General features: G+C 38.9%; 5 protein-coding genes and 1 pseudogene across 6 annotated transcripts; 1 reads left to right on the forward strand and 5 right to left on the reverse strand.

Annotated features, from left to right (window-relative positions):
- Positions 1–100: 100 nt before the first annotated feature.
- On the reverse strand, positions 101–2,496 carry LOC137724668 (uncharacterized). The gene is made up of 3 exons (XM_088693332.1): positions 2,280–2,496; positions 944–1,145; positions 101–411 (listed from the first exon to the last, which is right to left on the reverse strand). The coding sequence occupies exons 1-3, from the start codon at positions 2,494–2,496 to the stop codon at positions 318–320; spliced, it is 513 nt and encodes a 170-aa protein (XP_088549458.1). The 3' UTR covers positions 101–317.
- On the reverse strand, positions 101–4,489 carry LOC137726640 (uncharacterized). Of its 2 annotated transcripts, none has more exons than XM_088694040.1 (2): positions 3,659–4,477; positions 101–411 (listed from the first exon to the last, which is right to left on the reverse strand). In XM_088694040.1, exon 1 carries the CDS (start codon positions 4,432–4,434, stop codon positions 3,664–3,666), a length of 771 nt encoding a protein of 256 aa, XP_088550166.1. In that variant the 5' UTR covers positions 4,435–4,477; the 3' UTR covers positions 101–411; positions 3,659–3,663. The 2 variants fall into 2 exon arrangements, with proteins under 2 accessions (XP_088550166.1, XP_068321680.2); XM_068465579.2 differs by lacking the exon at positions 101–411 and adding an exon at positions 2,009–2,534 and having other exon boundaries at positions 3,659–4,489.
- Positions 4,490–5,720: 1,231 nt separating this feature from the next.
- Positions 5,721–10,370, reverse strand: LOC137725607 (vacuolar-sorting receptor 6). Its single transcript, XM_068464350.2, has 13 exons — positions 9,795–10,370; positions 8,241–8,933; positions 8,065–8,153; positions 7,857–7,926; positions 7,633–7,716; positions 7,426–7,502; positions 7,242–7,323; positions 7,064–7,146; positions 6,837–6,900; positions 6,555–6,683; positions 6,322–6,425; positions 6,095–6,212; positions 5,721–6,015 (listed from the first exon to the last, which is right to left on the reverse strand). The coding sequence occupies exons 1-12, from the start codon at positions 10,090–10,092 to the stop codon at positions 6,096–6,098; spliced, it is 1,890 nt and encodes a 629-aa protein (XP_068320451.2). The 5' UTR covers positions 10,093–10,370; the 3' UTR covers positions 5,721–6,015; position 6,095.
- Positions 10,371–13,449: 3,079 nt separating this feature from the next.
- On the reverse strand, positions 13,450–15,232 carry LOC137725946 (uncharacterized). The gene is made up of 2 exons (XM_068464791.2): positions 14,944–15,232; positions 13,450–13,779 (listed from the first exon to the last, which is right to left on the reverse strand). The coding sequence occupies exons 1-2, from the start codon at positions 15,158–15,160 to the stop codon at positions 13,637–13,639; spliced, it is 360 nt and encodes a 119-aa protein (XP_068320892.1). The 5' UTR covers positions 15,161–15,232; the 3' UTR covers positions 13,450–13,636.
- A 701-nt stretch (positions 15,233–15,933) lies between these two features.
- Positions 15,934–17,809, reverse strand: FKBP13 (FK506-binding protein 13). Its single transcript, XM_068464857.2, has 5 exons — positions 17,372–17,809; positions 17,101–17,193; positions 16,422–16,482; positions 16,262–16,330; positions 15,934–16,165 (listed from the first exon to the last, which is right to left on the reverse strand). Exons 1-5 carry the CDS (start codon positions 17,750–17,752, stop codon positions 16,101–16,103), a joined length of 669 nt encoding a protein of 222 aa, XP_068320958.1. The 5' UTR covers positions 17,753–17,809; the 3' UTR covers positions 15,934–16,100.
- A 3,319-nt stretch (positions 17,810–21,128) lies between these two features.
- Positions 21,129–22,549, forward strand: LOC148696669 (F-box protein At5g49610-like; annotated as a pseudogene).
- The last annotated feature ends 1,432 nt before the right edge of the window (positions 22,550–23,981 follow it).

Here is a 23,981-nt window from a genome sequence, read left to right on the forward strand (position 1 = left end):
GCCGGGCAAGCGGCCAAGCTTCAGTGCAAGGCAATGGTGGAGGACATGAGGATCAACTTAAACAACCAAGACAAGGGAAAAGGAAGAACGAGAAGAAGAATTTGAGAAATACTAATAGATCACCAGCACATGGTTTCACTACCAAATTTATTGCTTCAGTATCGTTGACAAACGAAAACGAGTTGAATTCTGAAATCTTCTTGTATCAGAAAAATGAAATGGATCTTGAAACAGAATCTTAGGAACAAATTGAATCCAAATACTAGTATTCTTATCCAAAACACTAACTCAAGAACTAAACCCAACATGTTAAAGTACTACTTTTTGTTACGCTTGGCAGCGCGCCTTCCTTGACCCTTCTTCGGTGGTCCTTTTCCACGACGCTTCAACATTTCAAGCTTGGATAAGCGCCTACAAAGACACCAAGTAGAGAATCATCAGGACTGTTAGTCACCAAAAGTTACTAACAGTTGTTATTATACAAATCATGAAATCGGCACAAGTTACATTCCGTTAAGTTCATGCAGAACAAAGATGAAATATATGGATCAAAAGCTAGGCTGCAACACTCGAACACAAGGCAGCAAAAGAAGCAGTTGTTATTTTTGGTAATAAGCACTCAGTTGCCTATGAAATATGCATGAGTTGCTCACTCAATTGTACAGAGCATCTAACTATGAAACTGTACATAACACTATAAGACCTGCTTCCATGCTACAACAACCACCAAGCCTTATCCCACTAAGTGCGGTCGTGTCTTCCGTTAGCTCATAAACAAAATACGGTAGTGCTGTAATGCATGACATCCCATAATGCAAATATTCATAAATAATACCATGGTCTGTTACCGAAATCACAAGCTATACATTGAAAGAATAAAACAGTAAAACATAAAAACAGATGTTTAGTAGACATTAGAGAGAGGGAGGGGGAGAGAGAGTACTCTTGTTCTTCCATAGCCATGATTCGGGGGTCATCTTTCTTGATGTCATACGGGTACCACTGGGCAACTCTCTCACCGATCAACTTCTTACGCAGAATCTTATGGGCAGATCTCTGGCCCGTTGGGTTAATTACGTGCCCGAATATCCTCGCCCTAGCCTCAGTCACCCCGGTATTGATTACCTCAGAGTAGGGTGAATTACCTCAGAGGGAGAGTCCTCAGCTTGTGGAGGCTGAAGGAGAGAAAATGGAGGAGCCTCAGTGGCAGCTTTGGCTTTAATGGGTTGGAAGCGAACGCCTTTCTCTGTGTCTTTTGTGGGGAAATAGTTTCTGGGTCTTGGGGAGCATCCATTGTTGTAGCCTTTCAGCTGCTTCTTCACATACACATCAAAATTAATGACACGGAAAATTAATGTTGAAAAATAGGAGAGGGAGAGGGAGAGAGAGATGAGGACCTGTGGTTTGGAGATGAGGCAGTGGGAGGGGTGATGAAGAGGAAGAGAAGAGGCCATTGGAGACGACAGAGAATTAGGATTGAAACTCCAAAGACATACTTGATAGCAGCAGCAGGAACAAGAGTGAGTGTTTGAAGTGAGTGAAGAAACACTTTGACACTGTCCTCTGTTCTCGTGTTTTAACTGTTAACCGCAGGAGTACGAGAAAAGACGTCTTTTGCGCTTTTTATTTTTTTATTTTTTTATTTTTTATTTTTTTTTAAAATCTTTTTACCTTAACCATCTTTGTTCTGTTTTCTTTCTGGTCTGAATTTATTTTGTAATTTTTTTATTTTATTTTTCCAATTTGGTTCTAAGTCCCCAATCTTTTGGAACATCCCAATTTGCCCTCCTAGTCTTTAAATTTATACCATTTTCGGTTGGTTTTAACTTAAATAAGCAAAAATAACCCTTAATTTGACAGAAAATTTAACAGATTATCAGCATGCACAAATGGAAACGTTTTAAAATATTACAAGGCTAAAAATAAAATTGAAAGTTGAGGGGCAAACCCAAAATGTAGTACTTGGTTCGTGGGAATTGCTAAAATGTTGGCTCTTGGACGATGGAACTGAACTAAGAAGTCATTAATTTTCCTGTGCCATATTGGCAAATATCACAAACACATCATTCGAATTTCATGTTTGAAGGATCAAGCAAAACAACAAAAAAACAAAATTACAGTGACATGCATCCTACTCCTAGGACCTAAGGCAATCTATTTAGTCTTTGATATCGCACAACTAATATTAGACCAACTCGGCCGCAGTGCCACTCAAACCTATTGCGCCTTCGGCAACATGAAATCGGTGATTTCTTCACATCTCAACGCCATTCTTCTACCATGCTGGTACCAAGCAGTCAACACCATTTCTACGGCGGACAACGGGGCAATGCTTTCTGCTCGACTGCTTTCTAAAACAGAAGATGAAAACGGAATTTGAACGGACAGACCCTGTGCAAGATGCAGGACCGAGTTTGCAGCTCTGGAAGTCTTCGGCCGTGCAATGCAACTGCACCGGCAGATACAAGAGCTCCTCAAGAATCTTGCTACCGTCATGAATGCAAGAAGCAACAATCTCCACAAAAACGCCACGCCTTACTCCTCAAAGGTCAGTTTTAGAAATATTAGTATCGATGCAGAGATCAAACACACGCAGTTGAGACTGAAGGGGTAAATGAGACTTGTTGCTCACGTGCAACTTATTAAACAGTTATGACACAACTCACCATTGCATACCACTAGCATAGAAGGTGAGGCATGATACAGACCTAGAGGTTATGGATGCACTGTTCAGTTTAGAGATTCGAACAGAACACATCTCCAACATAAAGATACTTTATATAAGCGATAGAATTAGAAGTCCTTACTTGAAATCAAGCAAGATGGTACCAACTATCAAGTACTAGTTTGGTATTGAGGTGCTTTTATAAAACGTGGGTATCAAAAAAAGCTAAGCTCAAAAAAGTGTTTGGTAAACACTTAAAAACAGCTTATTTTCATAGTTTTGGGTGAAAAAAAGCTGAAAACATGAAGCAGCAAAAATGAGTTTATTCTCACAGCACAGCAATACCAAACCAGCCCAATTCTACTGCAGCTTGAGAAAACAATCAGAACAGAGTCCAACCCCACAGAGGCAAGGACTATCAGTCCTTTGCAACTATTGTGAAGCACAAATGGATCGCATGATGCTGTTGATCGTTTGGCGTTTAAAAAATCAGTTATCCAGATGGGAAAGATGTATCCTTGGGGGAAGCAAAGGATAACGTCAACGATAAGTTATGTGAACCACATAACAAACGTAGGACATTGGAGGAGAACATAATTCCAAGTCACTAACTTTAAGTCACTATAACTCAAGATCACACATTTACTTCAGCTCCATATAATGCACGAAAATAAAAATACTTCATTTTGAGTAATTAACTTGCGACGCGCACACACAATCACAATTTTCCGAGTTACTGAGGGTGCCTACTCTGCTACCTACGAAAAGAATTGATATTTGCATCTACACAGTTCCTAAAATCTCACAGAAAAAGGCTCTGTTTGCATAGTTCGTATGTGAACGTACAGATGTTGTTATAGTACTATATAACAACATCATTCTACCAAATGGAAGACAGAACAAAGGTAATACTCCAAGATAGCAGTTTAGGCACAAAAGCAGAACCCTTTCAGCTAAAAATGCTACTCAGTACAGTAATCCAGAAATCTGTACCTGATTTAGTCTGTCCAATTGAAAAGCATGTGATCTAACAAAGCCAAAACCTCCTTCACGCCCTCTGATTCATCGCCATTCGCCCCAACCCCAACACACCCCAAAGCCTCATTCAACTCCACTGCCTCCTTAATCCTAGCCTCCCTCAACAACCCCCTATAAACCCACTTCCTCACACCGCCTCCCGGCACGATATTCGCACCCAGCATTGCCCTCAAAACCTTCAAACCCTCCCAAACCATCCCTTTCCTACAAAACCCATTAACCAAAACCTCACAAACTCTCTCATCGAGCACACACTGGGACCCTGGCCTCACCAACCAGCTGAACATCTTGAATGCCTCTCTGGGTCTGTTTCTCTTGAAGTATGAGGCAATGAGCATGGTTGCGATGGGCGTAAGGTGGGGATGCGAAGGCGGGTTGTGTCTGAGGCGGGTCAAAAGCGACATGGGTCGAGCCAGGTCGGGTTGGGAAGTGAAGGAGTGGATGAGGACGGAGAGAGAGACGGATTCGAGAGGTGGGTTTGCGAGCAGAGCGGTGATGGCGAGGTGGGTCGCCGTGTCGAGGTGGTTCAAGAGGCAGAGGCGCGGGAGGAGGAGGTTGATCTTTGTGAGATCTTCTTGGGTTAGGCTTTCAGGTTGGGGTTGTTTGGTTCGTTTTGGTGCAGTGATTGACTCAGAAGCTGAAGAGGAGATGGAAAATGAGAGCGGTGTGGTTGTGAATTTTGAGGCACGGGAGAGGATTTGCAATGGTTTCTGAACTGATTTCATTGTCATTTTTGCATTCCTCTCAAGTCGGTTTCAGTTTGAGAAGAAACAGTATGTACATATCGAGGAAGTTGATAAATAAAGAAGAATAAAAGAAAACTAACCAAAAACTTAAAAAAAAAATAATAATAATAATAAAATACTCACTCACACATTCTCTATCATTCTCTTCCTCTCTGCTTCTATTTCAAAAACAAAAATAAAAAATTTCTCACACACTTTGTGTGTGTTATATGCTAGTTTGTTTTATATTTTGCTACACATCTTTTTTTATCCAACTAAAACAGTTTAAACTCAATCACTTGTGTCCGAAACATGTGTATCATAATGCAAACAAGTTGCCCCACCATTTGGGAGGTTTGATCCAAAGTCCTATTCTTTTATTTTCGCAAACGCGATCAGGTCAATTTAGCTCTGCCTCTAACCACAGGATCGTGGATCAAACCACATATCATTTAGGAGGTTATCCAAGGTCCCCTTTTATTTTTTTTTTGCAAACGCGATTAGGTTTCTGCTCTGCCTCAAAAGTTTTTATGCAACTTATCTGTAGACTGCTGCAAATCTGTAAAGTCTCGCATAATATCTAATTTTTCCCACCTTTGTTGGCATGGACTAGAGATTGTCGCAAAAGTGCTTTTGTGTCGGATGCCCAACATTTCCTCAAAGATAAATCTAGGAGGTTTGATCCAAGATGCTATTTTTCATTTTTGCAAACGTGGTCAGGGAGGCTTGAACCGAGATACTATTTTTTCATTTTCGCAAACACGATCAGATCAGTTTCTGCTCCATCTCAGAAATGAAAGTTTTTATACAACTTATATGTAGACTGCTGCATAATTTGTCAAGTCTCGCATGATTTCTTATTTTTCCCCTTGTTAACATGGGTTAGAGATTGTCTCAAACATGTTTTGCGTCAGATGCCCAACATTTTCTCAAGGATACTCCGCTAGTATGTTTAGTTCCTTCCAATACCCCATCTTTATGTAAAAGTGAAATGAGATGAGTAATTAATTAATGATAATGATTAACTGGTGAAATGAGATGAGTAATTAATTAATGATAATGATTAACTGAGATCGAGGATACTAGTTTGTCACAGAGGAGATTTCTTCAAAAATGAAACAAGCCTACTCATAGCTGCCAAGTGAAATTTTTGTTTTATATACACACAAACATGCTTTACTTGTCAATTAATTTTCATGAATTTGGTATTTACCTTGCACGATAATTGCCAAGCACATGATCGTTATTCATGAATACAAAACAATCCAAAACCTTGACTGACAAATCACAAGTATAAGATGAGTTCATATATTGATCCTTGTTTTATCTCAAACCGAAATTTACATCTGAGCACTTTTATCTACACAGAAAAGAGTGTTATGGGGAGAAAATCTCCTGCATACAGCAGATATCTCCCAAATACATCCTATACTATTGTATACCGTATCCGAATGGAAGCTTTCACTGCTTTCACTGCTTTACCTAAGTGCTAGTAAATGGAGTTGAGTATCCACAGGAAGCGTTTGCGTACAAACAGTCCGGCTCACGGATACCCCTTCACTGGAATAGGTGGTTTAGCTTGTGTTTCTGCAGATAGCAGCAACAATTTTAAGGACAATTTGTTAACAAGGAATAAGACTGCTTATCAAGGCAAAGAATTAGTTACCTTATACCGAGCCTTGTCGTTGAGGTTCTGAGTCGGCGGTGTGCACTTGACTGGCCTGCTGACTGTCCAGAGGCATGTATTGCGACATGATAGCCGTGATCTCAGAGTCCATGTAAGACTGTGATTGAAGTAAAAGAAAAATTAACAGGCGTAGAGTTCCTAAATTAATACGCAAATCAAACCAAGACGGATATATAGAGCTCGCCAAAGGAAATCTTTAGACATACTCGAAGCCTGTATTTGTAGAAGATGTAACCGGCTAGGCCAACTCCCGACACAGCCGCAAGGACCATGAAAGTTAAAAACCAGGCAAATCTTGATCCATGTCTCTCTGCATTTAAATGGATGAACAAAAAGTTAAGACATACATTTTGCAGGATGGAAAACATTCCCACTATCAACGCTGCCCCGTGCCGAACAACAATTAATTAGTGATAACGACTCAAATGTGATGTCTTACCAATACAAGTATCTTGCTCCTTCATATACAACTGGCCTCCCTTACATTTGCAGTTGTACCCGCCCCAAGTGTTCTTACAGCTGCAACCATCACACTGACAAGCGGTTTTCGCCTTGCATTCATCAATATCTGATGCACAGTAAGAACGAATGTAAGAAAGGATGAAAACATGATTTACGGATATATTTGGATTTCAAAAAAAACCTTGAAACGTTGAATATTTAGTGTACAAGAAGAAAATTAATCTTTGAGAGTTATTAGTCATAGTGGAACTCAAATCACCTTCGCATTTATGACCGTCCCCTTGAAAGCCTTGTGGACATTTGCAGCCAGATAACTCAGAATTCTGTTTGGGTTTCGAAAAGAAAAAAGAGAAGAATTATGATAAGAAAAAAATAAGAACATGACGAAGTTTTGAGGTCTAAGAACTTCAAATTGCAAGAGAAATCTGTTCAAGAAGTACAGAGAACAACTAATGAAGTGAAAGATTATGATAAAGATCACTGAACTGAGCAAGCTGAGAAATGCAATCCATTTTTAGATTCTGACCAGCAACCTCCATTGTTTATAGCACATCTTGCAGGTCCAAAAGCTGTCAAGAAAAAAGTAAATTTTTTGAGACTTGCAACCCACATGTTCCAATAAAGAGGAGAAATTTGTTGCAATTGTCATAAAGAGGTGGTCTACCATGGCAAGATATATAACCATCGCCTTTATACTGAACACCGTTCACAAGAGGGCACTCACAAACTCTTCCCCTAAATGTGTCCTGACAAAAGGAACGAATTAACATGCAGTTAAAATCTGTAATGCAGGAAGATTTTCTTAAGTGGCTTCAACTGTAGAATGTACATGTAAATTTTCTGCATACCTTGCAAGCAGTTATATTAGATTGGATGTCCTGCCAACAACCGCCATTCCTTCCAAGGCACTCATTTGTCTCGAGGTCTGTTGAAATAACACGGTGGATTGGGAGGGGAGGAGGGAGAGGAACGGAAAAAGACATCAGTACGTTATTCAATCATCAAGAAACAGATATCAAACAGTATAGAATGGAAAGTGAAATAAGAACACCAACCTCCAGTCAAACAAATAGGAGGATCAGCCGTCTCCTTAAATCCAGCACATATGGCCTTTAGCACAGTAGTTCTCTCTAATTTTCCTTCGGATCAGTTAAACAACAAACTTCAGGATTCTGATTTAGTATTAAATGTTTCCAACAATTGAAATGAAGGAACCAATGTAAATTCATATATGGTTTCTAGCAAAAGCTTAAACAATGTCGGCAAAAGTGTGACAAACCTCGAAACTGAACATTGTTAATAACCAAAGTCGGCAAGATGGCAATATCACCACGAGATCCTCGTCCAACCTAAATATAACAAAACGAAAAGGAAAAATGAGATAACTCTGCGGCTAAATTAAAAAGCTGATTATACAAATCCATTTTGCTTATGCATCTTTGTAAATGTTGTGGTTTTGAAAGATATGTGCAGTAAGTATGTCTGACCTGGATTTCTTGTTCGGCTTTTAGCACTGCATTCTCGATATCATCTTCAGGATTACCCATACATTTTTTTATCTTGTCAACGGGCAAATCTGCAGCAATCAGATTAAAGCTATTAAAACCACAAAACAAGCATTTTTTCCGTACACATTACACAGAAATCAAAACATGCGATTTACCAAGTGATTTCATGACATCCTCAGCGCATTCTTTGCTATACTTCTTTTCTTTCATTGAACATCTGATATGGAAGTCTGTCACATAGTCCCACCAAACCCATGACCGGCCGCTCTCATTGGCAACTCTATGCACACAAAGCTGCCTCAAGTTCTCGTATACCACGTCCTTCCCTTGGTACCCTTCTCCCAAATCTTTCTCAGGATCCGGTGCACAATACCTCCCATGGTTTATGCATTGAGACTTGCACTGCGTTGTAAGGATGAAAGCCCGAGGACAAAACCAAGTTATATAATGTGGAGTGAAGAGGGTGTAACCCCCTCTCTCAAGAATCTGAGCGTGACCCTTGAAATTTTTTACAAATGTCATTTGCTCATCACAACGAGCCCCACACTCGTCGTTGCTGTTTGTCCAGAACTCGTATTCAACTCTTTGATCGGGGTGTGGCACGGACTCTCTCCAGTCAAGTTTCACCATAACACCTTCCTTCTTCTTTAACGCTTCCTTCAAGCTATCACCAAAAGCTTTCTCTATCAGAGCTGATGGAATTCCAATCCTCTCTATGTAACCATCTGCATCAGTGCTCTCTTCCGGGGAATCCATTGTTATTAGAGGCTCTTCAATGTTGTCTGCCACTAAAACAGCCTTAGCTCCAGCCTGTTGAGCATTCCACACCTTCAAAGCAAAGTAGCAACCTACAAGGGCAGTAGCACAAAGTTCAAACTACAATTCCAATAGCATTGGTTGTGTAACATCAGACCCACTTAGAATTCAATCTGTCACTAACAAACAATATAAACAATGTTAAGTTACCTATCATCAAACAAGGCTATTGGTGAGAGATTCTACCATACAACCGAGGTATATATATCCCCTTCTCTCAATCTCTCACATCACGCGATGAGAGAGATAGACTGGTTGCTAGAATTTGCCCCTCTTGGCACGGAGGAATTACAAAATACAAAGAAACCAATATCTATTGAACGGTAAGCTAAAGCCAAAGAGAAATAGAGTGGGGGACTGGAAAGAGACTTTTGATAAGTCGGTTTTACCAAAAAGAAGGGAAAGTGGAAGAACAAGGGAAAAAGCAGAGCAACCACACGAAAGAAAGTTCAAATCCACAATCTCCAAAACAGCATCCGAATTCCGAAAAAGGAAAAATACGCATCTCATCCTTGCCGGAAAACGCACCAAATCGAAACAAATTCAAGTCCAACAAGAAAAATAACTCTCAACCTTTTGCTAAATCTATATGCTTTTTCAAAAGAAACTCAAAACACACAACAAAAAGGGAAATTTAACTATAAAAACAAGCCATGCAAAAACAAACACATACCAAATTGATTTCTAGACACACTTTGCTGAACTTGCATCTTCATCATTCAAATTCTTAACAATAATGGAAAATGATCTCAAGTCAACCTACTAATCGAAATTGTAAGTGGGGATTCAAACATGCGACCCTGTAATACTCTTAATCACTAGAACTACAAACCGCCCTGCCCGGAGTTTGAAATTTAATAAATGAAGAGAGACATGATGATTGATTGATTTACCTCCGCGATCAAGTAAAACAATGGTGGAGCGACAGTTTCTCGACTTGAAAGGCTTGTCACCCTCAAAAGCTTCACACCCGGAAGACCCTTTTTCAGGATAGACAACAGCGCCCACCAGGGAGCCTCCATAGTTCGGCCGCCCAAAGTTGCCGATAGCACCGTCGTGCTTCGAGCGCACGCTCATTGGATAGAGAACCTTAATGCTTTCCGTCTCCACCACAAACCTTGCAAGCACATGGTTCTCAAAAACTGATAACACCACCACAAAAAAAGCTGTGAGCTTTGGCAGAAAAGCCATGCAAGAAGAGACTTGTTTGTGTATTTTTGAGAAAATAAGAAGTGGGTTTTCTGTGTTTCTGGGGTTTGAGAGGTAGAGAGGAGGTGGAAGAAAATGGCGATGCGCCCTTGAATGACTTTGCAACGGTCTACGGGTGGGGGGGCGGACTAGAAAATAAGAAAGGGTTAGTGGGTCCGGTTTGGTTCACAGAGAGAGAGAGAGAGAGAGAGAGAGAGAGAGAGAGAGAGAGGGAGATTGTTTGTCGTGTAAAAAGGGGGTTTAAGTTTTTCTTTCAATCTATAACGTAAAGGAAACGACAGGTGAGAGAGAAGAAGGATAGTAGACTGCGTCAATGGAACCACTTCTACACGTTGAGAGATTTTTCAATGTGTTTGTAATACGAGCACATATCATAATATAAATGGATGAATATTTGAAAAAAGTTTGTAACACTTCTATAATAATATAACACGACACTTCATATTTACTTGTAAGTGAGAGGTCTTAGGTTTGATTTTCGTCAAAGGCGAATTTGAATCACATTATTGCTAGCGCATTATGAGGCTAAGCACACCCTCTCCTCTTAATGTAAATAATATCGTTTGTTGAAAAGAAAAAAAAAATCATCCTACTTGATAGGAATCTTGGCAGAGGGAAGAGAGAGGGGGAGAAGGAGAGAAGTCAAGGAAACTTTAAATGAATTTTAAGTCGTTAATTAATATTACCTAATTCTTGATAGGAGAAACATGTGTGTTGATTAATGTTTATTTAAGGTTTATTACTTCATTTTGAAGGTACAAATAGGGTAATGCTATTTGTTAAATTTTCATTCGAGAGTTAATTGGTGTAGGTATAAATATAATTCCTATAGGGACTATATGTGTTCTTTTTTTTTATTCTTTTTAGGAAATAAACCTTATTAAGAAAAAGAGAAACTCCTACAACATTTTAGAATTCATACATTAAAATACAAACGTTTGATGTGCCTCGCTAAAAAGTATCTAATTCAAATATAAATATGATTAATATTGTGACCAATGAAAATAATAGCATCTACTAAGTGAGATTGAAAGATCTGATAAATACCCACCTCTTTTATTTAACTTTTTTAACTAAAAAGCTTTTGTCCTTTCAAAACTGAATCTCCAAACTGAACTTACATTTAAGCAATGTATGAGAGAGAGAGAGAGAGAGAGAGAGAGTTCCCATGAATTAAACTAGTTTTACATGAGAAAATCAAAGTTAAGACTTTTTTAACATATTCATTCAAAGCACAATGATGCATGCAGACTAAATTTTTTATATGTTAGGTGCAACTCCATTAATTTATGTTGGGTGGTGTTTTGATATGTAATCACACTAATATGTTTCCAAAATTACTTTAAACTTTTGAGATCAGCTTAACTAAGTCATGTCTCACGCCTTAAAACGATTGATTAGGGATTGACTGATTGTATGTGGAATATCTGGTGCAGGGCAAATAAAGGTTGAGGAGGAAAACAAATTGATGTATTAAGTTTTAGAGTGATATAAACGGTTAGTCACCGTTCCGATTAATCCTTAAGCGTTTGAAAATTAGAAAATGATGCTTAGACCTGCTTAGATGTTTGCCTAGCCTGCTCAGACCTGCCTAAGCCGCGAATCTCACTTAGACAGAAAATAGATAATTATTTTCATTTTGTATTTTATTTTTTCAATAAATTCTAAGAGATTTGTTGAATACTTAGATGAACACATATTATGTGTTTGTTCCCTATGTTTTCATTATGTTCTAATATTTTATAGTTTATATGTCATTTTATTTTATAATTTATGTAACCCAATGTAATTATGTGTTTTTTTAAGTATAAGCATGAAATTAGATATACAACGTATAATAAATTAACTTAAATCCGTCTAGTCTGCTTAGATCCGCCTAGACGCTACACTCTAACCCACCGCCCATCTACCTCTTTGCGTTTTTAGAACCTTGGTTATGAGTAAGTCAAGTCTCTAAGTCCATATTCTCAGCAGAATGGGTCAATTGTGCAAGGAGAAGAACACATATAGAGTAAGTGGAAGACTTGACTTAAAAACATTATACATCTCAAGTCTTCTCTAGAATAGTAAAGGGAAGATTGCTGTCCTTACACGGCAAGCGTGAAGTGCCTAAGGGGGCAAAGCAATTAGAATAAAATTATTGGATTTAATCTACTACCCAATGCATCTCGTTCGACATGAAGAATCATTCTTCAACTTCATGACACAAATCACAAAATTCTATAATCCTATTGGGGGGACGTGAGATCATGGATTGCGATGTTCTCTTGTCACATTTGTATGTGTTTATTCCTTTTTTTTCTTTTAAATTTTACATAATTCTAAGCTGCATACGTAAGTGGAATTAAGTTGAAGAATTAAAAAATAGAATTGGGATTTTTAAGATAAGGAATAAACAAATCATGGATAAATCCAAGCAAACTTCTCCTAGGCATTTGCCTCCGATCTAATCAGAGAATCGAATTGATTATTGAAATATGAGTTTAATTAGTCGATTTATTAGCAAACAAGGAAAAATATTATTTAGACGGATGAATAGATTGACTTTAAAACAACAATTAATTACTATTGCTATAAAACAAACTCGTATTTTATCTCCGTTGTCCTATTGGGAAAATGGGTTACGTGTTTTCGGTGTTTTACGGGGCTTGAGAGCTACAAGTGGTAGAAGAAAATGGGGGCGTACATTAACTAGAATATAAGAAAATGTCCGCATCGAAAATTGACTGATTCCAGTTAGTCTAGACACAACTAAAACCAAACAGTCCAACAAATCCTACGGCTGTATACATCGGCGGCGTAATTCAGTTTGCTAAGCTAAAGCGGTGTGCTTCTCTCTTTTCACTCAATTTAGCTTATATTCCTTTTTTTTTTTTTTTTTAATTAACGATACTATTTACACTAATGGAGAAGGTATCCACTAAGTCTCACCATGGGTAGCAAATAAGACGATTCAAATCCGTCTTTATCAAGAATCGAACTTAAGACCTCCCACTTAAAAGTGAAGATGAATACCACTAAACCGTAATCCTGAATAGCTAGCTCAAATTAGATTAGAATCAATAAACAACAGCAAAGGCCAAGGCAAGGCCGACGAAACCCAAAGGTCCAACAGCCAGAACAAAATATGGGTTGTATTGGAAAAATAAAAACAAGCCTATACCCCAGGTTGTTTTGGGCAGCTCAAGTAGCCGAAAGGCGAAGAACAAAAACAAACAGGACATATCACATCGGCATGACAAAGTTTGCACACAGGGGGCATCACTTACAGCATACCGGTCCGTCGAATGGCATCAGAACAAAATGGCTTTAACAGTTTGGATTCCTAGAGAAGAAGGGTAATTTCAACAGAAGATCATCCATAAATGCTGCTTAAATCCAAGGTTAACATATGACGTGCTCGATTACAATTTTCGGATGATAACTCTCAAATATCTATAACAGGAAAACCGAATACAAAGACAGCCTTAAGGATAATGTTATCGTATTGGGCGAAAATTGGGCATTCTGTTCTTCTATCAAAGAGTTAAATATGACGCCTCTTAACCTTTCCTCCCTTGCCGTGGCGCCTTCTTTTGCCCACCTTGAACACCCTTTTGGATTTCTTACTTACCCCACCAGCAGGCTTCAATGCAGCTAATCTTTCGTTGACAGCATCCATGTCCACATCTATTAGAAGAGTACAACATCAGCATGGTTAAAGTTGAAAATAGCGGACAGATAAATTAATTGATGCTGAGTAGCTAGAAAATACTGTACGTCAATGACAATGCAAATTGCTATGCATCTCAAAAAGGACACTCAAACTTTGTAAATCAACACTTGCCGGAATAATATAATCATAAAAAAGGCAGGCATCATATAATTACATTTATGAATAAGAATACGAGAATACAACCTAAACATTACTAAAAAGTACTCACTTAAATTTTCTGAAAAATGAGCTCGCCAAACGTGTGATCAAGAGAATGTATATTATTAATTACCTATGTTAAAACCCATGGTGCCAATAATTCCCACCAACCGACCTACACTTTTATCTCGCTTGAGAAACTTTCCGAAGACAAGAGTTGGTTAAAGTTAGAGTAGATATCCAACACTAAGGGATGCAGAAAATTAAAATCTACATAGCTTGAAATAAACTGCTGAAACAAGGCACCCCCTGCCCCCATCTAATTCGATTTGTTCATTTTACGTTACAATCAACTTTGAATTCAGACAACATGTATTAACCAAGCATCGGAATCATGCTGTAAACTGAAATTAACTTCCAAGAAAGTTCCATACTAAAAGCCTCTGCCTAGTGTTTAAGCCAGCTACAATGTCCCCACTTACAAATGAGAATCCCAAGTACACAACTCACTTTTTGAATAGTATCTTCCGAAAATACAAACCTACTCTAGTTGTTTTGATGACGAAAAGTTCACTCTTTCAAAACACTCCAATTATATACTTTGTAGAGAAATTGCAGGGAATGAAAAGTAATTTTATTCCCTCTGTTGCTGATTAACATTTCAGTTTTTCCCTAAACAATAATTCCATCACAAAACGTGTACTGTCTGTCAATCTATGGATGCATATATGTTAAGAGTTAACAAATAAAAAGACCATTTTTTCAATCATTATGTATCGAAATTGCACATTGCAAGAGCAGGGCATCACAAAAAGCACGCGGATTGATAGAAATCTAAGCAAAACTAGCAGATGGGTAATGAAATAATGAAGAAAAATGGGTGGAAACACATAATTTCCAACAAATTAAGTACAAACTAGAACATGGGTGGTTGAATTTAGCACAAAATTAAAACGGGTATCGACCAAAAGAGAGCATACCCATGTTGCTCGTGGAGGCGGAGGCGCCGTTAGTGGTGGTGACCTCCATAGCAGAAGTGGATTTAGGAGGCGGGCGTACGGGAAGCTTAGGGGCAGCGAGGGCAGCTTCCTGGGCAGCGAGCTTAGCTTCGTCTTTCTTGTCGTAGTAGGGCTCCACCATCTCTCTGCGAATGGCTCTCAGCCTCTTTTCTCTCTTGCATCTCATCGACTTCGCCATTGTTTCCGCACCGCCTTCGCCTCTCTTGCTTTTGGGTTTAGGGTTTTGCGAAACGCGAAAGGGCGGAACCAGTATTTACGTTTGGTATTTATAGTTCGGTAGAGTCCTATCGGTTCGGTTGATTGGTTGGGGGTGAATTGGTCTTTTTATTCTGTTATTTGGAATTGCAATTTTAACCCTGAATGCATTAGTAAATGGAAGTGATTTTCGCAATCATTTTCTCCTCTGCGCCTCGAGAGATTTTTCAATGTGATCGGCATAATGAAAAATTTCTCCTGCGCCTCCATCACTTTTCCTTAGCTTCAGGATTGAATGAAAAAAAAAAATGATTCGTGTTCATTTATGTCCCTTGAGTGTGTAAATCACAATTCAATAACATATCGATTTCCACGCCCCTATGCCATTCTTTAAATACCCTTAAATATTTCCAGTAATGGTTGCCCAAAGTTTGGGGATGGAGGTGATTCGGTGATGTTTGCCATCTGAGTTGGATGCCCACATCATGTAACCCACAAAATATGATTCAACTAAATAGTCTCGCTAGCATTGCATCGCCGCACATCATTTCCACCCATCTATATATTATAGCTTGCATATATTATATCATGAAATATATACTCTGTCTCTCACCAATGTTATAATGCGTAGGCTAGTGACAATATTAGGGTCACAAACCACATTTTCTCCGATTTAAGATGGGAGCAAAAAAACGAAATAAACTTAGATGATCAGTTTAGTGAGGACTAAAATGAAAGAGGAGGAGAATAGAGCAGTTTATAGTGAATAATGGCCATAAATCTCGTACTCTTCTTCCCATATGAATTTACTGATATCCACAGAACAAGAAGACACGGAGTATCGGACTTCCATTTTACCACTACAAAACCAATTCACAAGATCAACTGGTAGTCTGCTTCCTCTCCCTTCGGTCGCTTCGATCTCATGGCTTGCCTACGAATTCCACATCAAACAGAAGAACTGAATCTGGTGGAATAATACACGAGCCTGCACCATGCCGTAGAATGTTACACTTCATCAGGTTCTACTACAAACACAGGGAACAAAATGGAAAATGCCTAACATGACTGACTGACTGCTTACCTCCTCTACACCCAGCTCCTCTTCCGCCATATGCAAGTTCCGGAGGAAGCTTCAACACGCGTTTCCCCCCTAATCAAGTTGAAAAACAATCAACTTCCTGATGCCGATTATATGAGTAAGAACACGAGTAAACAGTGCAATCATGGATTTTGTACAATACCCGCAAGCATTGGAGGAATTCCATCGCCGCCTAGAATACCTTGATCCCACCCTTTGATGACCTGTGAAATTTACAGAATACAATACTTCAGTTCAATCTAGGTGTAGAGAAAACCGCTATGTGTGCTACACTTACTGATCAATAAGTAATGTGATAACTAAATGCAGTAAAAATAATTACGTTTGAGTTAAATTCTAAACCCTGCAAAAGATGGGGTGATTTCTTTCAAGAAGGTTGATGCGTTCTTTAGGCACAAGGTTGCACACATTCGGCGCAAGGAGAGATGGTTCTAAGCCTTGGCAACAGCACAAAGATACTACCTTCTGCTGCTCTGCATTGTTTCCATTGTCCTACTTCCTTAAAAATTCAACACAATGCTCCCTCTCCTATCCATATTACATACTCCAAATTTCGGGCTTGATCCGAAATCATTCGATCATTTTTTTTTCCCTTTCAGGCAACAATTTATCACGAAGAAAGCCCCTAAACACCGTCAAGTAAGGTTCTTGAGCTATCAAATCAAAACTCCGAAAGCAGGACACCGCCAAATTTAGACAAGTTCATAGCTCAAACAAAACAGATTTCTTGATTTGATATTGGACAAGGCAATTAGGCACAACATTTGCTGAAAATTATGAACACATTCATATGACTCATAGATGTACAATTAGCGACATACCTCACCAACACCGACACGAAAAGTAAGGGGCTTCCCACGATTGTAGCTGCTATCAAACACCTTTCCATTCTCCAATTTCCCAACATAGTGTGCCTGTGCATTTGTTTCACAAAATTGTTCAGAACCCACATGCAAAAACACCCTAATCATAATTACGGTCCTTAATATTGTGTTTGCTTCAAGAATTTAAATACATAAACAAGAAAACCCAGTTTGTAGAATCGAGTAATACGCTTTGATTATCTGGAAAAATAAATTCCTGATTAATTACCTTAATCAGCTGTCCTTGAACAGCCTCAGGGCCATACCCCACAACTTTGTCACAGAAAGCAAGGCCAGAAGGAGCCACAGTTAGCTCACAAGCTGCTGCCCCCTCAGCTGCTTTGGTGGGCTGAGGATGAAAAAGCACATCAAGAAGCCCAAAGCAGAAGCCAAAACCAATTGCTTCTCTTCTGCTGAACAAATTTGGCTTCTCATTATTCTGCAGTTGTTGGGAAGAAGAAGAAGAAGAAGATAAGCTTCTGTGTGGGTGGCTTAAGATTTTGAGTTTTGGGGATTCTGATGTGCTGAGATGATCCCTTTGGAGCAAAATGCTGGGTGTTTTCAAGTTTCTGGGATTGCAAGTGCCAAGTGAAGATGCCAAGGAATTCATTTGCAATTTTGAACCAACCAGTTACCAACCGAGAGATAAAACAAAGATTGGCTTCTGCACTAAAGTTGTGGTGAATGTTATATGGACCAACCCAAAGTAGGACCTCATATGGGCTAAGATGTCCCACTTAGGATTTGTCAGTGACTATCTGGAAAGCCCAATTAGGATTAGCCAAATTGGATTTAACGGAACAAAAATAAACAACGGTGTGCATTATGAAATCATTTATAAGATAAAACTATAGCGAATTTGAAAAATGTGACAGAATAAATTACGTTTCACGTCTGTTGAACAGTTGTTGCAATATTCGTCATAATTTCTCTTAAAATTAGTTTGTGTTTACACAGTTATTACACGATAGATATATGTTACAAGGTAAAAGTATATTTAATACAAAAAACTTATAATTTGCTCAAGATTATACAACTATTGTATTTCAAACTTATCAAACACTTTTATGTACGTTAATTTTCTATAAGTTTATATGTCAATGTGAATATCACTATCGTATCATCTCAAGCGTGGCCTCATGTGCATTACACACCGAAAAAACCGCATCCCCTTTTTCTTCTTCCACACACCATTGCATATTTTTTTTTTGGTAATGAGAAAATACTTGGGAGAAATAAGAAATGAAGATATTCCGAATCTGTTAAAATATGGACGCTCATTTCAGTCAACGCCCCTCCCGATGATCCCCCTACCTCTCTCTCTCTCCTTGACCTAACTTCCCAGGGATACAAGATTTCCGTCCGTTCACCGGTGGCCTGAGAGATTGTTTAAGGTGTGTGCAGAGTACCTTATATTGTTTTCATTTCAATTTGCTTTCGATCGTTTTGTATTTTTCGAAATTCCGGGGTTTGTTTGTGAAAGATTGGAACTTTAAATTGTGAAACCCTGCGTCTTAAATATAATTCTGTGTTAAAAAAAATAAATAAAAAATTGAGGCACCCGCACTGTACATAACTTGTTTGAACAGAAAATTTACGCAATCTATATTTTTCTCTCGGGTGATATTTTGCAACTCGAGTAAAAGTTCAAGTGGCATTGCTATAAATTTCCCCGACTTTCACTCCAATTTATGTTTCCAAGTGTCGATCTTACCCCATCAGAATTCTTTGGAAGGAGAAATTTTTAGTTATAACAGGAATACGGATGGTACACTACGTGTTTTTATGCAAGTGGTGGAAAATTTTAATTTTTAAGTTATTAACCTTTTAAGACACATAACCCACTATTTATTTAGGGATACATGGTGTAGCACCTCATGTGACGGTCACACTGAAAATCTCTCATTTGGAAGCTTGCTACCAAAAGTAAATATATAGCTGCAGCAGAATAGTATATCACCAAGTGACCATCAGAGTTGATCACGATGATATGCATTGAAGATCTTCCTGACCCTTTATTGGTTGAAATCCTTTGTCGACTTCCTTGCAGTAAAGTTGTTTTTCAGTGCAAAAGTGTGTCGAAGCGTTGGTTACGTCTCATCTCCGATCCTTCTTTTCTTCGCCGTTTTCTATGTGTCCAAAGCGTTCAACAGAAGCCCATCCTAAGTACTCTAGTTATATTGGCCTTTAGCGACGTGGAGCTAGGGGCACAAAACTGAAGTCTTTCTTCCGCCCGCCCCACAAGTCCACAATGGTGAAGTTGCACCATTGGGAGTGGGATTCATGTGTGATCCATACTACAACTCCTCTTCTCGAGAAGACAGTAGCAGTACAAGTTTTGATATCATCCAGCTTAATACTGAGTATAGGTGGACGATTGTGCGAATGGTTCGGAATTTGTCAGATGCTGGCTACCATGTGGAGATGATCTCTTCTGAGACTAGAGGTGAATGGAGAGAATTGGCTCTGTTAGGCAGCCCACAACAGTTAAAACACTTGCGAAATATTCATACTGATATTGAAGGTTTCATTTCTTATTCAGCTGTTGCTCACAATAGAAAGTTTTATTGGTTGCCTAATACTTCTGAATGTACTTTTGAGTTGGATCCATTCATTGCTAATAGTAATGGTGATAATGTTGCTAAATGTCATTTCATCGACGAGCCAGACGCTCTTTTTATTAGCGCAAGTAACTGGCATCTAGGTGTGTGCAAAGGGTTTCTGCGGATGTGCAAGGTGGGATTAGGTGCTGATGATCCCTTCAGTGTTTGGGAGCTGAAATTGCAAGAGGCGCCCGAGGGAGATTGGGAATTTGAATGGTTAGCCGATAGAATAACCCAGCCTTTCGATGATATTCCTTTGTTCTCTGAACAGGAAGACAGAAGCTGCACGGTTGAGATGCTAAGTTTCCACCCGAATAATCAAGATATCATTTATTTCAGATTTGATCAACACATTGTCACGGGCAACTTTCGCGAAGGAAAGTTAGAGTTAGATATAGCTCCAAAGACTCCGTTTGATCTCGGTTCTTGGAGAGAGGTCCGCATATTTGCGCTCCCATGATGACCGACGCCAGTTCCTAAACTCTAGGAACTAGTCCTTTTAGTTACTTTTGGTTGTTTGCTAGCCTGTGGCGTGTGTACCTCTCATTTCATTTCATGTTGTTTCTTATGTCAGGTTAAACTTGGTGTTCTTGTATTTCTCATTTACGTTTTGAACTGCATCTCATGCATTTCCTAATAAAAAAATTTAATTTCCAAAAACAAAGCAAAATTTTGAGCATTCTCATTTAAGTTTACCAACAATAATATAGTATAATTGCGAAAAATAGTTTTAAGTGGAATATAAAGTTCCTAAAACGTAAATTAGGGTTTCATGTTATGGTGAATGTTTTATGCAATCAATTTCGAAAAATATCGAACTTAAATCCTGGTTAGAGGGTACTTGGATTGGTTGTAAATATTGTGAACATGTTTGTAGAAGAATCAAAACTTCAATTGCAAAGTTCTATCTTCAATACGTTGCATCACGTCCAATAGAGACATTGAAAGATGAACAATTGAATTAATTGCAAGTAGATCAATTCAATAAAATAGAAAGTGAAGGAAGGAAAGAATCACTTGAGGAAAGGGAAAAAGAAAATTGCTCTCCAATTAATACAAGGGCTAACAGTAAAAATATAATAGAATTCCTATACATAATCTACTAGGATTTACACAATCACATATCTAATTGAATAATAACTGCAATATAACCTTTATTGTCCACTTATATTATAACGCGTAAAAGTTTAAGATTAATCTCAAGAGAATCCTAAACCCTATTAATAACAGCCGTTACGTATTTTGTTTGTCTGCGTGTTTTTTAATCTCAAGAGAACTCTAATCTTATCAAAGTTGTTTTAATACTGCTACAGAAACCGAAGTTGCAGTATATTAGTATCAAAAAGATCGTTGTCAACCAAGTTGACGCCATCAGAGTAGATCATGAATTGTATTGATGATCTTCCTGACCTGTTATTGGTTGAAATCCTTTGCCGACTTCCATGCAATAAACTTGCGTTCAGATGCAAGTGTGTGTCAAAGCGTTGGTTTCGTCTAATATCCGATTCTTATTTCGTTGGCCGCCTTCTGTACCTCCAACTTGACCGGCACAAGCCCATTCTAAGTACCCTAGTTATATTACCCCGTACCCACCACAGATTTGGAGCTTGTACTACGTCTGAGCATCCAGCGTTCAAGGCGATCAATTTTCCGATGAGTTTCCTCCCTTGTTTTCGAGATAAAGAAGAGCACAACTTGATCGTGGTGGCTACATATAATGACTTAGTTTTGTGCTGCACAAAAACTCCTCACCGTGATTACTACATCTGCAATCCATACACCAGGCAATGGATTGCGCGCTCTTCCCCTCACCCCTCAAGTTCACAATGGTGAAACTAAACCCGTAGGAGTGGGATTCATGTGTGATCCATGCTATAACAACTCCCCATCTAAGAAAGACTGTAGCAGTACTAGTTATAATATCATCCAACTTAATGTTGAGTATAGGTGGGTGGTTGTGCGAGGATTATCGGATCATGACGGGTTCAATGTGGAGATGATCTCTTCTGAGACTAGGGGTGAATGGAGGGTGTTCGCTTGGTTACGCGGCCAACAAAGGATTCGCAGTTGTTTTCCTTTGAATTTTACTTCTCATTCGGCTGTTGCTCACAACGGTAGATTTTACTGGAAGCTTAATGATTTTGCTTATACTTTTGAGTTGGATCCGTGGGGTAGTTTTAGGAGTGGTGATAATATTCCTAAATATCTTTTCATTCAGGAGCCAGATGCCATATGTTATGGAGATAATTGGATTCTAGGTGAGTGTGGAGGGTGTCTGCGGATGTGTAAGGTGACATGGAGTGGTGATGATCAATTCAGTATTTGGGAGTTGAAATTACCAGAGGCACCCGACAAAGCCAACAAATGCATATGGTCAGTCCACAGAATTTCCCTGCCTTCCAAAGATATTGCTTTGATCTCTGAACAATTAAGCAACAGGCACCGCTGGGTGGAGTTGTTAAATTTCCACCCGAAAAATCAAGACACCGTGTATTTCAGATTCGGAAAAGACATTTTCATGTATCACATATGTGAAGGAAGGTTAGTGCTATCTACAAAGATTCCATTTAATTTTTGGAGAGAGTTACCCATATGCGCTCCCGTGGTGGCCAACACCAGTTCCTAGACTCTAGGAATTAGTCTTATTCTTACGTTTGGCTGTTTGCTGGTTTGTTACGTTTGGTTGTTGGCTGGTTGTGCGGCTTGTGCCGGCCTGTGTCCGTCTTGTTGGGTCCTGGTTGTTTCTTACTTTTTTTTTAGCAGTCAAGTTAATAAAGGATGCAGATGAGTGTAATTCTTTTGATCCCATTGCGGTATTAGCGAAGAAAGAAAGATATACAATATGTACACTAAACAACACCAGATCGCTATGCAATCAAATGTTAAAAAATGAACGTTCCTACTAATTGCCTTTTTAATATGCACACTAAAACAACAATGATTGCCAAGAATGAAAAATTGCGGGGAAGAAGGGGTGAAACAGCAACAAATTGGTTTGCAAGAAACTACTGAATGTAACTTCTACTATAGTACATTGAGGAGACAAATCCGATCAACCGTTTGCACGTGATACGTACAGCTTAAATTTGATCAAATGCCGGCTGTCAATGTTGATTTACCTGGAAGATTAGTATGAATATCAGTCAGATTCTATCCACCATCTCATCAGTAGTTGAACATAACAATCAAACCAGATAATGTTATTTTTCCGGACAATGTACTACTGTTGCTCGTGAACAAGTAAACCATGTAATAATATTGAAGGCTCACCCCAAGTTCATAACTTGCCCAAGGAGAGATGGAATGTGAACTTTCTGCTATCCACTTCTAACAAAACTAGATGCCCCGACCTTCCTCACACGTTGGTTGTCCATTAAATTCCTCACTCTTTCTGCATCCTCTCGCTTCCCACCCAAAGCATACAAACTCGAGAGGAGAATAAACCCCACCATCGTTCTCTCGTTTTGCCATGACCTGCTTAACCACTGGTTCCGCCATCTCAAACTGTTTATGCTCCTTAAAGGCAGATAAAAAAGCAGTCCGAATAACGACATTGGGCTCAAGACTCATTTTCCTAATAACCTCATAAGCTTCCTCTAAAAGTCCTGCCTTGCCATACAAGTTTCTACATTATTCTCCGATATCACATAATTTTTTTCTTATCCTTTGCGGCGTGGTTTCGGTACTCAAGTTCAATTATTGTGGTGGGGTATAATTGAGGCAGGTTTTTACAGACTTTGGCAAGCTCGAAATTTAATCCCTTTTGAAAGAAAAATGTTTATAGTTGATCAGTTGGTTAATCGCATTCGCTTGCAAGTTTGTGAGGTGAATTCTTCGGGTATGGGTTTTATGTTAAATTCAGTTGATGAGCTTTGCATTCTTAGAGCGCTTGGAGCGCATGGAAGGCCTTCAAGGGCACTTAGAATTCATGAGGTTATTTTGATTTCTCTTTTTTCTTTTCAAGTTAAAGTTGCGGATTGTGGTTCTCCCGGTATGGCTGGTTTTGGTGGTATTTTCTGTGATCACTTGGGTCATTGTCTTGGATGCTTTGCAGGATCTTTTGGTATTGCGACTACCTTGGATGCAGAAACTAAAGCTATTATTCATGCTGTTTATATGGCTTTGCAGAGGGGTTGACATTCTCTTTGGATTGAGTGTGATTCTTGTTTAGCAGTGCATTTTCTTTCTAATGGATCTTCTCAGGTGCCTTGGTGTTTATCAGTTGATTGGACAAAT

This window comes from Pyrus communis, chromosome 5 (genome assembly GCF_041283825.1).
Source record: "Pyrus communis isolate YQ-2024b chromosome 5, ASM4128382v1, whole genome shotgun sequence".
Classification (NCBI taxonomy): Eukaryota; Viridiplantae; Streptophyta; class Magnoliopsida; order Rosales; family Rosaceae; genus Pyrus; species Pyrus communis.